This window comes from Saimiri boliviensis, chromosome 14 (genome assembly GCF_048565385.1).
Source record: "Saimiri boliviensis isolate mSaiBol1 chromosome 14, mSaiBol1.pri, whole genome shotgun sequence".
NCBI lineage: Eukaryota > Metazoa > Chordata > Mammalia > Primates > Cebidae > Saimiri > Saimiri boliviensis.
In genome coordinates this window covers 59,698,556-59,713,761 of record NC_133462.1, presented here as the reverse complement: position 1 = coordinate 59,713,761, position 15,206 = coordinate 59,698,556, and the positions used below count along the sequence as shown (strand labels likewise).

The 15,206-nt window shown below is 39.5% G+C and overlaps 1 protein-coding gene across 2 annotated transcripts in view; it reads right to left on the bottom strand.

Annotated features, from left to right (window-relative positions):
• C4BPA (complement component 4 binding protein alpha) overlaps positions 1-15,206 on the bottom strand; it is a 28,361-nt gene that overhangs the window by 844 nt on the left and 12,311 nt on the right. For both annotated transcript variants that reach the window (XM_010341001.2, XM_003930421.3), the window contains exons 5-11: positions 13,628-13,713; positions 13,275-13,466; positions 10,211-10,393; positions 6,516-6,710; positions 3,697-3,894; positions 2,177-2,350; positions 302-477 (exon numbers count right to left, since the gene is read on the bottom strand). In XM_010341001.2, coding sequence (XP_010339303.1) covers positions 302-477; positions 2,177-2,350; positions 3,697-3,894; positions 6,516-6,710; positions 10,211-10,393; positions 13,275-13,466; positions 13,628-13,713 — 1,204 coding nt within the window. The remainder of the gene's footprint in view (positions 1-301; positions 478-2,176; positions 2,351-3,696; positions 3,895-6,515; positions 6,711-10,210; positions 10,394-13,274; positions 13,467-13,627; positions 13,714-15,206) is intronic.

Genomic DNA, 15,206 nt, shown 5'->3' with positions numbered 1-15,206 from the left:
GAACAATATTTACCAAAGCTATAAGGAATTCCATGAAAAGAAAGCCAGCATCAATTGCTGGAGCTAATGACCAAAAAAAGGTCATTAATGAAAAAGGTTCACTGAGAGCCATATAGAAGTCGAGACCACTCCGAACTTACCAGAATGCTTCAAGACAAGAAGAGTTTCTTTGAGTGGGAGTGGCTCAAAAACGAATCCTGACAAGTCATATTTCACCATTGTTGAGTGGTACAGAGATGTGGGGGATGCCGCCATTTTTAAGGCTTGACAGCAAAGACCTTCCTTGAATTGTGCCACTTACCCATTCACACCTGGGTACCTCTGGGTACCAGGTTCTGTTCCCAGAGCAAGTGATAATCTGGGGACCAACCACACCATAGCCAGAATCGCATTGGATGGTGACATTTTCAGGCTCAACATACTGATTCTTATTCACAGACAATCTTCCATTCACTAATTCTGGTTTCAGACACAAAGCTGTAATGGAAACATATTTTTAAGAAATCTATAAATCTATGAAGAAGGACATGATAACAGTCTCAGATAATAAGAATGAACTGTACTTCGCTCTGCTAATGGTTCTATCTTTCCCTTCATTTGAAAACCATATTAACGTTTTATTGAGTCTGACTACCTATCAGACTTCTGCTAAGCACTTAAAGTTGCTATCATTTAAGTCTCCTGACAGCCCTGTGAAGTGAGCACTGTTACTATTCCCATTTTATCTAAGAGACAGCTGAGATACATTAAGACACTTGCTCAAGGTGATAACATTTTTATATGACAGGATATTTCTTTTTTTAATTTTAATTTCTGGGATACATGTATAGAACATGTGGGTTTCCTACATAGGTGTATATGTGCCATTGTGGTCTTCTGCACCCATTAACCCATCATCTACATTAGGTATTTGTCCTATGCTCTCCCTCCCCTAGCCCCCCCGCCCCCTAGCAGGCCCCGGTGTGTGATGTTCCACTCCCTGTGTCCATGTGTACTCATTGTTCAACTCTCACTTATGAGTGAGAACACGCAGTGTTTGGTTTTCTGTTCCTGTGTTAGTTTGCTGAGAATGGTGCTTTCCAGCTTCATCCATGTCCCTGCAAAGGCCACGAACTCATCCCATAAAAATGGCTGCATAGCATTCCATGGTGTACATGTGCCACATTTTCTTTATCCAGTCTATCATTGATGGGCATTTGGGTTGGTTCCAAATCTTTGCTATTGTGAGTAGTGCTGCAATAAACATACACGTGCATGTGTCTTTATAGTAGAATGATTTATAATCCTTTGTGTATATACCTAGTAATGGGACTGCTGGATCAAATGGTATTTCTGGTTCTAGATCCTTGAGGAATCGCTACACTATCTTCTACAATGGTTGAACTATACACTCCCACCAACAGTATAAAAGCATTCCTATTTCTCCACATCCTCTCCAGCATCTGTTGTTTCCATGACAGGATATTTCTAAAAGAAGGTATGTGATCCCAGAATCCCAGCTAAGGTAACTCTCACTCACAGTCATGATTGCTGCAAGATTCTAACTATAAAAATTTCCTTCTTGCCTATTATTCTCCTGTGTACAAAAGAGACAATGGTGGCAAATAAATACTGAAGTTGTTGACAGCAAAGTCACGCATGATGACAACACACTTCTATTCATGTAAAAATCAGACCTGATCTCAATTCCTTTTGTCCTCACAACTGCTGCAAACTAAGAGTTCCCCTTCACCCTCACACCAACACACACTATCTATAGCATAGCAGGTGGTGCCTGCCCTGCATGAGGCTCTGATGGAAATAATTGTCACTCATGATGTTTAGAATTTGCTCAGGGGAGCCTATATTCACACTAGAGCAAGTTTGCATGGAAACTTTGCCACAGGCCACAGGTACGCTAAGATAAAATGTGATGCTTTTAGAATGTTTCTGGAAATATACAAGAAACTGGATATGGCCTACCTCAAGAAGGCTGAATTTTGTGAATGGGAGAAAGAAGTGGAGGAGATGCCCTTTGTACTTTTTGTATTGGGTACCATTGGCATATATTGATTATTTAAAATAAATCAAATCAAGTGTTTTCATGTTGCCTCTGATAGGGAAGAAACTTAGATCTCAGTGCTCTCAGGACAGGTCCACCCACTTAGTCTTGGGCTGAAAAAGAAGCTGGAGTTACCTTTACATTGAGGGGCCGGAGGTGACCAGTGTGAGTCACGGCAGGAGAGTCTTACGGGTCCATCCAGAATGTAGCCTTCATCACATTCATATGTAAATTCATATTTGAGAGCACCGAATGCTGACGTAGCTCTTTTATAATGCCCATGGGCAATTCTAGGAGGAAAATTACAGTCTTGAGGGAGAGACAGAAAAGTGAGAGAGCGTTAGTTTGTAAAGTGTATAAATTAGCGCATTGCAGAATGTGTGTGGTTTGTAGGCTTCATTCTGTCCTTCCATCCTCTCTGCCCGTAAGGCACATAGCCAAACCCAGGCACTCGTGCTGCCCTCCTGTAAGCCTCAGGCAGAACAACCATAGAGAGGCTCCAGTTATAGTCCTTAGGTTTTTCTACATCTTATTGACAAGTTCACTCACCTTTCCACTGTTTAGGATCCATTTTGGCATGAAGTGGAATTCAGCCCTAAGTCACATTGTACTCATAATACATTTAGTCACTTTCAGGCTAAATGCAGAGATATGCATCTGTGAGAAACTGTAAGGATGTTATATTATCCACAATCTCTGAGTCATTGCTCCCCAATCGATACTGTCCATGCAGGCCCAGGAAGAAAATACTGCATTTTAAAACAGTATAGATAAAGCTCTTAGGAAAGATGAAAAAGGTGACCTGAACATTGAAATAGTCAAGAGGACATGGTACAGAGAACCTCTCTGAATGAGAACACTGTCAGGTCCACAAACATTGCATGAGAAAGTTAAATAAAGCAGAGCAGCAGAAATGCCAGACAAAGAACATCAGTGGACTATGGCGGTAATAACTACTACAAGAAGATACTCCTCCAAGCAGGGAAAAGGTGATGGCCCACAGTAAGTCAGATTGAAATACTGGGATTTCCATGTCAGATGGTGTAAGAAGGGATTAAATGACTCAGAGAAGCGAGCATGCTGGAGTGGACATTTGTGTACACTGGAAAACGCACCAGGTAGTTATGCCACATGGGAAGTCCTAGAGGGAATAACATTTACCAAAGCTAGAAGGCATTCCTCGAAAAGAGGAGAACCAGCAGCGGTGTAAGCCACCATGCCCGGCCCACTTTGCACACCGAGTGATGGTCTGACTGGAGGGCTCAGAGGCAACAGAAAGCTGCTGTTTGAGGAGGAAGAAGGAAGCAAGTTCAGAAAGGTAGGTTCAAATAGATTTCGACAGTTCTTGTTCTCAGATTAATACATATGGACCAGAAATAAGGGAAGAAAGAGAATAATACAAAGGAGCAAAAAGCAGTACTTGAAAAGTCCAGATTACCTATAGATGTGGTCTATTTTCACTGATTCAGAAAAGAGAAAACTGAGAAGGCCAAAAGACAGGGAACACGCATGAGGAAGCAGGAGAAAGCTGGATCCATTCCAAGAATCATGCACGGTACATTAATTCTTTTACCTAATTTTAAACCTTCTCTTAATATCTCCATCACATTGATATGAAGAAACTCCCAGAATAATATAATTATATGAACTCTTACTGTCGTCACATGATGGTGTTCGGGGACTCCATGTGCCATCTTGTTGGCATGTAGCTGAAATCCATGAAAACCAAGCGTTCTTATCACATGAATATGAAACCTCATCTCCATAGAAATAGTCACAGCCATTGGCAGAATGACGTTTTCGTTGTCTAGTGATTTGACCATTACTTAGCTTTGGTTCAGGGCAACATAACACTGAAAAATAAAATGTGAGGCGCGTGGTTAGTAAAATCACCATGAGGAAGCTTCTACAGCTAACAATCTCATTTCCATCTTTAGAAGATCTCACCACTAAAGAGAGATTGGGGAAACAGAAAAGGAGACTCGAGACATGCCAAGTCTGCTTTCTTGCCCCTGATTGCTAAAGTTTTCTAATCCAGTTGCTTCCCTCCAACTAAGCATTTCATTAGGAGCCTCCAAAATGAAAAGTTGTATTAAACCTGTATGAAGAACCAGGTGTGGTAGTTCATGCCTATAATCCCAGCACTTTGGGGGTTCAAGATGAGAGGATTGCTTGAGTCCAGGAGTTTGAGACCAGTCTGGGCAACATAGTGAGATGGTGTCTCTATTAAATAAATAAATAATTTTTAACCAATATGAAAAATTTTCAAAATTATTCAAGGGCAGTGACAAACAACATTCATCTACTTATGGCTTCATTATTAAACTCTCTATTAACTTACACTTCTCAAGTCACAGGGAAGAAGAAAGTTTTCAAAAGTTTATATCCACCTGATAGTTAATGCATATAAATAAATTTAAATTACTGCTTATTGCAAGGATTTTTCTTTTCTGCTGCAAAATTTAAGAAAAATAGCTATTGAAATGGCAGGATCTTGCTTTATCACTCAAGCTGGAGTACAGTGGTGCAATTATGGCTCACTACAGTCTCAAACTCCTGGCTCAAGCAATCCTCCCACTTCAGGCTCCTGAGTAGCTGGGGCTACAGGTTTGTGCCACCACTCTCACTAATTTTTTTTTACTTTTTGGTAGACAAGGGGTCTCACTATGTTATTCTGGCCTCAAGTGGTCCCCCCACCTTAGCCTCCCAAAGTGCTGGGGTCACAGATGTGAGCCACCACACCTGGACAAATTCTTTCATTTTTTAATAGAGTAAGAGCTGCTATAGGGATATAATTTTTTATTCATTAGTAGAAATACATTAAAAAACCTGATATTGTCTGATGTAAGAGAAAACATCAAAACAGAATAAAATGCTCTATTCTCCATGTCTGTAACTCAACCAGTATTAAAATGGGCTTTTTGGACATATTCAAATACTTCCAGTGCTCATTTGTTTAGAAATCATAATAAAAATACTCAGCAACCATATGGATTTAATATTGCAACAACAAATAATATTTATAAAAGGTTTACAGTGTAGAAGATTCTATTAAATATGTAAGTCATGAGTCTAAATTCACATTTGATCAGATTTCATAACTTGGATAAATATTATTTCACTTCTGCTTTTAAAATGGTTAAAAATATCCTTTATTAAATAATTAAATCACTAAGACTTATTGTCTTATTGTGGGTCAAATAAATATAACCGACTGGGTCCTGCTCTGTCATCTATGCTGGAGTGCAGTGGCATAATCTCAGCTCACCGCAGCCTTGGCCTCTTAGCTTCAAGTTATCTAAGCCTCAGCCTCCTGAGCAGCTGGGATTACAGGCATGTGTCACACCCAGCTAATTTTTTAAAAATTATTTGTAGAGACAAGAGTCTCACTATATTGCCCAGGCTGGTCTCAAATTCGTGGGCTCAAGCAATCCTCCTTCCTCAGCCTCCCAAAGTGTCGGGATTATAGGCATGAGCCACCCAGCCTAAATATAACTTTAAAAGTAGGTTTTTAAACATCTATAAGCAATACTTTTTGTTATTTAAGTAATGGCAGTAAGTTTTATTAAGCATATTTTTAATTCAGACCTTTTATTAAAATCTTTTATTCTATTTCCCCGAAATGAGTCTGAATAACTGCAATTAAACTTCGTTAAGTCTTAATATGAAATAAATAATTTTGTGACAGGTTGATCTAAACTACCACCTTTCATTATTTGTGTATTTCACACCTTGTTCAAATTCTGATAGGCGGCATAAAATTCTTTGTATTCTGAGCCTTAGTGTCTTCACCTCGAAAGCGGCAAGGATCTGATAGATGCATAGAACGAAGCATTTTCTCCCTCCCTTGTCTGTTCCACTGAGGCTCATAAAATAGCATCCACTTGTCCTTTAGTCCCTCACTTATTTTCACAAATAAAAGAGATGCCTCTCTTACCAGAGAAACTGGAGAAAGTCTCTTTCTATCCTTCTGAAGTGAGAACTGAGTCACGAGTCAGGATTTGTCTTCTAGAGGCACATCAGGAAGTCCTGCCATCTCATAGCTCAGGAGGCACGAGACACGCAAGTGACCTTGCAGCTGGTTAAGTTCGTGACTGCTTCCCAAACTGTTTTTTTGCTAAACACCCCAAAGTCCATACTGGGGAGGTAAGGGCTATGAAGGAAGCCTGACTCTAACAATAGCTGAGGTGAATTCTCTATTCTAGTTTTACCAGTAAGGAAACTAATACTTAATCTGCACAATGTTGACGTCTGTGTCTACTTCTCATTTGATTCTGAACTGGGATTAAGAAAGGTTACAATTTCCCAGTGCCTCAAACTGTAACATGTTTATGGTCACCTCCTGGCAATAACAGTTTACTAATCTGTTGAATTAATTTAATTCTAAATTTATTGTGAGGGATAAAATTATATTCATTTAGGGTAGAGTATCCTAGCATGTGCTGAACAAAAATATTTCAAAACAAAAACTCACCCTCACATCCTTGGAATGGGGTCCATCTCAAATTTTTCTGACAAGTCACAGTCGTAGGCGCATCTGTAGCAGGTTTGTAGCCGGGATGACAGCGGTATGTTAACACAGTCCCAACAACATGCACATCCTCTTTACTTGGCCTAGGAGAGCTTTCCCACGTAGCATGTGGAATCTCTGGTAAGCCAGTACAACTATCTACTCATGAAAGAAGAAGAAGAAGAATAACAAAAGGACACTATTACTAGGGCTGCCACAACAATCAATAAGCCTGTCCTGTCAAGGGGGGCATGTGTTCATTCAGCCTGGAACCAGCCTGCAAGGGCTGATGTATCAACCGCGTCAGAAAACATGGACATTTGCCCAAATGTGCACACCTACAGATAGGCTCTTTACTAAGGGCACTCCTAAGTGGTTTTCACGTGCTATGCCAAGTATAATAAAGTTGATTCTCCTTTCTCTTCATTACACTTCAGAGATTTTAGTTTCTGAATTGAAGCATGGCAGGAAAACTGTCACAAACAAATCTAACTATGTTTCCTGATTGACTGGGAAAAATAAACAGGAGTCGTTCCCCTCATCCAGATGATACTAGGAATGTCACCATTGAATGGCTTGGCAAGAAATAAACCAAGCTCCAAGCAGTTTTTGAGCTTTGGCCTTGGGTCTTGTCCTGTCTTTCTTTCCCAATGCTACTGATCCATATGATATGGAAATATAATGCAAATATCTACCATGTTGGGTGTTTATTACATCTTATCTTCAATCGACATGGAACATAAAAGTTCATTTTAACAGCTTTAGTGAGATATATGTCACAACAAATAAATTCACCTATTTAGAATGTGCAATTCAATGGTTTTTAGTATAATCACAGAGTTGAGCAACCATCACCACTAACTGATTTAGAATATTTTTATCAACCCAAGAAGAAAACTCATATTCATTATCAATCACTCTATTTCTAACTCCCCCTAGGTCCTGACAACCACGAATCTATTTTTTTCTTTATGGATTTGCCTATTCTGAGCATGTTAAATAAATAAAAATCACACAATACATGTACTTTTTGTGGCTGGCTTTAGATAGCATAATATTTTCAAGGTTCATCCATGTTGTATCATACATCAGTACTTTTTATTTTTCATTTTTATTGCCAAATGACATATTCTATTTTATGGCTAAACCACTTTTTGTTTATTCATTATTCAGTTGATGAGCATTTGGGTTGTTTGGCTATTATGAATAATATTACTATAAATCTTCATGTAAAAGTTTTGTGTGAGGACATGCGTTTTCATTTCTCTTGGGTAGATACCCAGGAGAGCAATTACTGAGTCACGTGGTAACTCCATGCTTAAACTTCAGAGGAACTGCAAAAATTCTTTTCCAAAATGGTTGCACCAATGTACATTTTTATTAGCAGTATATGAGAGTTCTAATTTTTCTACATCCTCATCAACATTTGTTATTGTCTATCTTTTTTATTATAGCCATTCTGCTGGAAGTGAAGTGGTATCTGATTGTTACTAGAGGACTATCCTTACAAGAAATACTAAAGGAAATAGTTCAGACTGAAAGCAAGTGACATCAGACAGTAATTCGAATCCACGAAGAAAAACAATAAGCATCAGCAGAGGTCATTATGTCAGTAATCTGAAACACAATATAATGTATATTACTACTTCTTCGTTCTCTTAGCTGATTTAAACAGTAATTGCATAAAACAATATGTATATAATTGCATTATTAAGCCTACTTCAATTAAAGTTCCTTGAAAGGGGCAGAGTGTTTATAGTCTTTGAAGCTTGATCTAAATCTGTCCTGGAAGAATCTCTGTTCTACAGATGAGGAGCTGGGGGAAACTCGTTCTTTTCCAGACACCCCACAAGAGTTCTTCCTATGGCGTACGAGCTGTGAGGAGAGAAAAGGGGGCAGTAGAACTGGTACTGCCACCCAGCTGTGCCCACCACCAAGTATACATATTCCACAGCCCAGAGCCAGGAAGAATAATATCTGCCAATAGTCACAGCTTGCAAACCTACCCATAATAGTTCTTCCATTCTAGGATGCTGGGAAAGATGGGAGATGCCACTTGGCTGCTGAGCCAACTGGAATAGTTCTCCTGCAACACAGAGCCATGCAAAAAGCGGGGACTGAATTCTTTGCCAGCTGCCCCACCTAGATCCTCCCCCATATAATGGGAGTTGGGGGGTGAAGGAACAGACACTGATGTCTGTTTGCTGCCACCTATTCAATATAAACCTTCTGCAGCATGGATCTTTGAAAAATGCTATCGCATAATTTTCACTGGCTGCCAAATCCACCCCAAATAACTTTTTCACTCCAGGGAGCTGGGGAAGATGGGAATTGCCACTCATGAGACCAAAGAAAACACCCTCCCACAAGGTAGAGCTCTTGCAGCCCCTAAGATCCAATGCAATGTCCTCCCATTGTTCATATCAAGTCTCCATATTTTTGCTGAATAAATGCTTCTCAGTTTGTTGTAATCCCTTTGATCAATCTCCAGAGATCTTGAATGTTTTTTTTTTTTTTTTTTTTTTGGCTAATTTTGACCACCTTGGTGGATACTTCTTCAGGAGGTATCCCGAAACTCCTCCACCACTGTTCCAGAAATCCCCAGAAGTTCTTGACATTTCGTGAGGGCAAAACTTAGGGCACAAGGCATTAATGGCTTCCTTCCCTTACCAGTTGTATGATCTTGGGCAAGTTTTTTAACCTCTCTGAACAGTTTCTCATCTGCAACATAAGGATAATTATAGTGCCCACAATTTTGGGGAGGATTCATTGAGTTAATCCTTGTTATGCACCTAGTCTAGTGACAAGTTATTGTTACTATTGTCACTCTTTTTAACAATCCACAAGTTTGTAACTTCAGAGTGTTGGAATCATAACCAGTCCACACAATACTTTCGTGCAAGTTAGAAAATGGCATTTGTCCTCAGGACACATTACTATTTGCCCTCAGGACACATTACTATTTGTCTTTCAAAATAATTATAATAATATAATGATTTGCCAGGCCAGGCGCGGTGGCTCAAGCCTTTAATCCCAGCACTTTGGGAGGCCGAGGCAGGCGGATCACGAGGTCAAGAGATCGAGACCATCCTGGCCAACACGGTGAAACCCCGTCTCTACTAAAAATAAAAAAATTAGCTGGGCGTGGTGGCGTGCACCTGTAATCCCAGCTACTTGGGAGGCTGAGGTGGAAGAATTGCTTGAACCCAGGAGGCGGAGGTTGCAGTGAGCTGAGATTGTGCCACTGCACTCCAGCCTGGCACCTGGCGACAGAGTGAGACTCTGTCTCAAAAAAAAAAAAAGAAAATAATAATAATATAATGATTTTGTCAGAATAAGACAATTTTCTATCAAATTCCAGAAAATTGTTGAAATAAGCACACAAATCCACAATGTCTACAGTGTTAACACCTCCCTTCAAGGTTGGAGTGTGCACAGTCATGTGGTATGTGGCAGTCTTGTGTGATGATATATGACCTTGCAGAGTGTATTAAAATCATTCTTCTTTCCAACAAGAAAATAATAAATGAAATTATTGATCTAGATGTAAATTTTTACAGTAATTCATAGTGGACCTATGCATGCAAGTATACCCATATTAACAGTTCTGGGTACCTTTAGATGCTGAACACTGAAACTCCTTCACAGTCCATACTTACTGGGCTCACAAACAGGAGGAGAAGGATTCCATTTGTTACCAACTTCACAACGAATTACACTGCTGCCGTTGAGAACAAAACCCTTTTGGCAGTTAAACGCAATAGTGTCTTTGTAATTATAGATGGATCTAAATCCAGAGACAATATTCCCATGTGGAACATCTGGCTTGTGACAGGTGACTTCTAAAAAAACATGAGAAAAACCAGTGCATTTTAAAAGACAAATGGTAATAGGGACATTATTGCTAATGCTAATCCAGTCACAAGTGCTACACAAATACCTGATGAATGTGGATGTCAAGTAGATAGAAGGGAAACATTTTAAAGTGAATGCACACACACACACATATTTGTGTGTGTACACATATGTATATTACATATTATATATATGTACTCCTTTTAGTACTAGTTTTTCTTGGTGAGGAAGTTGAAGGAATAATCTACAATGACGTCACAGAAAGACCAATGTGATGAAAACTCATTTTACTGAGGCTTTTAAAAGCTGAAATCATTTATATTATGTTAATAATACACATATTATATATTTTATATATTATATAACATAGTATATAGTGTTATATAATACTATTATATATTATTCTATCTTTATGATATTTGCTATTACATATGTATGTGTGTGTGTGTGTATATATATATATATATATATATATATGATAATTGTAATTTCAGCTTTTACAATGAATTTCCATTTCATTGGTCCTTCTGTGACTGAACTGCAGACAGTGGGCTCAGGTTGCTACCCCATAGGATGTGTTCTTCCAGGCCCTTGGTCCCTCACTCACCCAAGAATGGAGGAGACGACCCCGCCGGGTGTGGTGAGCTCGTTCAACTAAATATCAGAGCTCAAAGAGTTTTGCAGAAAGTGATTTATTTAGGCAGAGAGAGAAAAAGAAATAAAGAGAGAGAGAGAGCTCCCACACTGTTGTTTTGGGAGGGGATCCAGAGATGGAGTCTGCACTGAAAGGCGACTTTAAACGCGAGAGTTATTCCCGCCCTATTCAAGTTTTCTACCCTATGAAAGGAGTTCCTTTAAACTTCCGCTGGAGTGATTGACATTTGATTTCTGGGCAGTCTCTCTCCCTGTGCATGGTAAAGTTTAACAAAGACCTCTAATCTCCCTAATGGAGACATGAAAGAAGGCAAGCCCGCATGTCACTAGGAAGTTCCTGCCTTTGAAACCATGCCCCCTTGTGGGCCCAGGAAGAGAAGTTAATTACATTCCCTCACGTCTTTGAGATGATTGTAAATAACTCCTCCAACTTCCCTACCAATAAAAATCAGTCATACATAACCCAGCAGAAACATATTTCCAAGGCCCCCAAAACTTTCAATATAATGGCCTAATTTCCTAAATGATTTTGGTTATGGGTCAGTGGTCTGTGGTAATTATAGTGCAGAGGTAGCCAGGGACTCAGAGACCCATCCCCCAATAAGCAAAGAACAAACCGCCCCCATCCCACACCCCTGACCCCACATCTGGCAGTCATCCAGTCCTGTCAATTCTGCCATTTTAATTCCTCTGCAATCCCTTCACATCTCTCCAGCCCCACTGCCACGCTACCAGTGAAGCCACCTTCAGTTTTTGGCTGTAGGTTTGCACAGGTACTGTCTTAGTCTGTTCCTGCTGCTATAACAAAATGCTTCAGCTACGTAGTTTATAAATAATGGAAATGTATTTCTCACAGTTCTCGAGGCTGGGAAGTTCAAGATCTAGGCACCATCAGATTGAATGTCTGCTTGCTCTCTCCTTTCAAGATGGTGCCTTCTTGCTGCATCCTCACGTGAGGGAAGGAATGAATGCTCTGTCCTCACAAGGCAGAAAGGCAAAAGAGACTAGGGCTCTCCCTTCAATCTCTTTTATAAGGGCACTAATCCCATTCATGAGGGTGGATCTCTCGGGACTTAATCACTTCCCCAAAGCTTCTGCCTATTAAAAAGATCACATTGGGTCTTAGGTTCTAACATAAGTTTGAAGGGACACATTCAAGCCATAGCAGGTCCTTATCGGTTAAGTATTGTCCCACTTCAGGTTATTGTTTATCCCACAGCCAGAGTTATCTTTCTAAAATGCAGCACACTTATTCCCCTGGTTAAAGCCTTTCGAAGTCTCCCCTTCATGATTGTTCTGAGCTCCTGAGACTGAAACACAATGCCTTTCATAATCCGTCTCCTGCTAATTTTTCCAGCCTTAGCTATTGCCACTTCCATTTCTTGCAGATCTAACTCCAGGCATTTTGCACTGTTGGCAGTATCTCACTCTTCTGCGCCCCAGTCCGATTGTGTCCTGTGGTGGGTTAGTAAACAATACCGTGTAAACTTAACAGTAAAGTAAGATGCCTCAGACTAGCACACTAACTAACGTATCTTTTGACTCAATGATCACTTGTTTTGTCCTGCCGTTCTTCCGGTGCTTAGTAGGTTTTGCTCGCCCTACAGGCATGTGTGTTTTTCATCTTACAGATGCAAATTGTATTTTCAGTTCTGCTTCTTGAACAGACCAAGACTACACTCCCCGGTCCTCTGCGACTACTCTCTAGCTCTAGACAACAAGCTGTAATGGAAAGTGATATGTGGTCACTTCTAGGCCAAAGCTCTTAGCCGGGACATAATTGCCCTTTCTTTCTTCCTCTACTGAAGAGATTGGGAAAGCACATTTTGAAAGGGAGGTGCAATAAGATCAAAGCAACCTGGGCTGCTGAGCTGGTTGCTAAGCTAACACAGACTACAGCTGCCCTGGACAGTCTCCTAGACATGGAACAAACTCAGTATGAATGAGAATAAACTTTTACTTTACCAACCCGGTGAGATGTTGCTGCTATTTGTTCCCATACACCGTTAGCTCCCAGTTCACTATTCCCATTTTTATGGCTTTTATATTCTAATACAACATGCAATAAGTATCAGGTGGCTAAATAAATGATTGCATCAGAGCAATAGTTAGTTTCTCTTTGAATTGTTCCATTTAACCCCCAATAAATTCACCTTTCTCTTTTAAGCAAAAGAGAGCAAATACTTTGATGCAGAATTCATCGTTGTGACTTACTTTCACAGGTAGGAGGGCTTGGTCTCCAAACACCTTTTGTTTTATTCTCCACAGTGCAGGAAATGGAGGCTTGGCCCAAGAGTGAGAAGCGGGAGTCACAGCTGTAGGTGACAGAAGAGCCATATGTGTGGAATTCTGCTTCAGAGGTGTGCCTTCCATTTTTGATGTCTGGAGGGGGCTCACACTTGACAACTGAGATAAGTGAAGAGAAAGAAATACTCAGGGAAAGCATGGTGATAAATCAAAATTCATGCAAATTCTAATGAAAGGTACACATACTTGTAAAGATTCATAGGAACTTTATTACCTAACAAAGTTTAAATTGATAGTCAAGCCAGAAAATGTTTACTTACTTTCACATTGTGGGAGAGGATGACTCCAGTCAACTCCTCTATCTTGGAGCTCACAGTGACTAGTGGTTGACCCAATTAAGAAATATCTGAATAAGATAGATCAAAGACTTTAATGGAATTCCTCCTACCCTAAATTAAATTAAAGTGGTCTGAGTAAATAGAATTGTTACGCCATATTAAAATAAACAAATCATATTTTCTTGAATATCATCTTCCATTGAGCACTCCATTCAGTAAAATTTCATCACTGCAATGAGATATGTGCGCTTGTTCCTTTGTACCCTCATTGCTTAATCTGTTACTGAGAATCTACTAGGGATCAGGAATGCAGTTCATCCAGACCTCAAGCACAACAATCAAAGGCTCACTTGAGTGTGTTCAGTGGTTGTCTTTGGTGGAGAGTACCAACTAGAACTCTAAAGTAAATGTCACCTTCAGCAATCTAAGAGCCTGTGGAATTTATTGAACAATAACTTCAAGAAAAACATATCTCAACTACAACTACAATTACATATTTCTTTACTTTAAATTTTCTTTAAAATGTAGTTTTTCCAACCTAGCCAAGAGACTAACTACAAAGTATTGTTTCTGATTGTTTCGGTGGGAACACCTTAGTGTTCCAACAGCATCTTAGTTCTGAATCTTTTCACTTTTCCTCATGGGAGCCATATACAATAAGAAAAACAGAGGATAAAAATGAGAAAATCAACAAAAATGAAACAAACAAAAGATAAGAAAAAACTAATAGATACAGATATCACACAAAAGAGAATCAACATATGCTTTGTTGGATAACCTAAAGGAGGAATCCAAGTGGAACAAAATAGCTTTTTAAAAATTTATTTCGAGCCATGTATGATGGCTCACACCTGTAATACCAGTACTTTGGGAGGCTGAGGCAGGTGGATTCCTTGAGGCCAGGAGTTCAAGACCAGCCTGGCAAACATGGCAAAACCCCATCTCTACTAAAAATACAAAAATTAGCAGGGTGTGGTGGAACACACCTGTAGTCCCAGCTACTTGAGAGGCTGAGATGGGAGGATTGCTTGAACCCAGGAAGTTGAGGCTGCAGTATGTCATGATCAGGTCACCACACTCCAGCCTGGGCAATGGAGTGAAGCCTTACCTCAAAAAAATATTATTTCAAGTAAATGTTACTAAAATAAAATAATACTTCAATCTGCATATTAAAATTGCACATCACTTAGCAGCAAAAAAATAAAACCAAATGATTTCTATCAAAACAACTAAAAGTATTAGGTTTCAAAGATAAAGAATAGTATCTTTGGATAGGCAAGCAAAGATCAAGCCATATGAGAAGAAATTCAGATCAATAGCATCCACTAGCAAAAGACAGTGCAGCAGTTACTATAATGCATCCAAGAAAAGAAAGGATGAGACAAAGACCATATAAAGCTCCATTATCTTCTAGGTATCAATGCCTCAGATAGATTATCTGAACCTGCAATAACTCAAAGAATAATTTTCACTTGGAACTTTTTTTTTGGAAACCACCATAGGACAAATTATAGCCAACCAAGAGATGACAATGACAACTTTAGCCAAAACAAACAAAAAT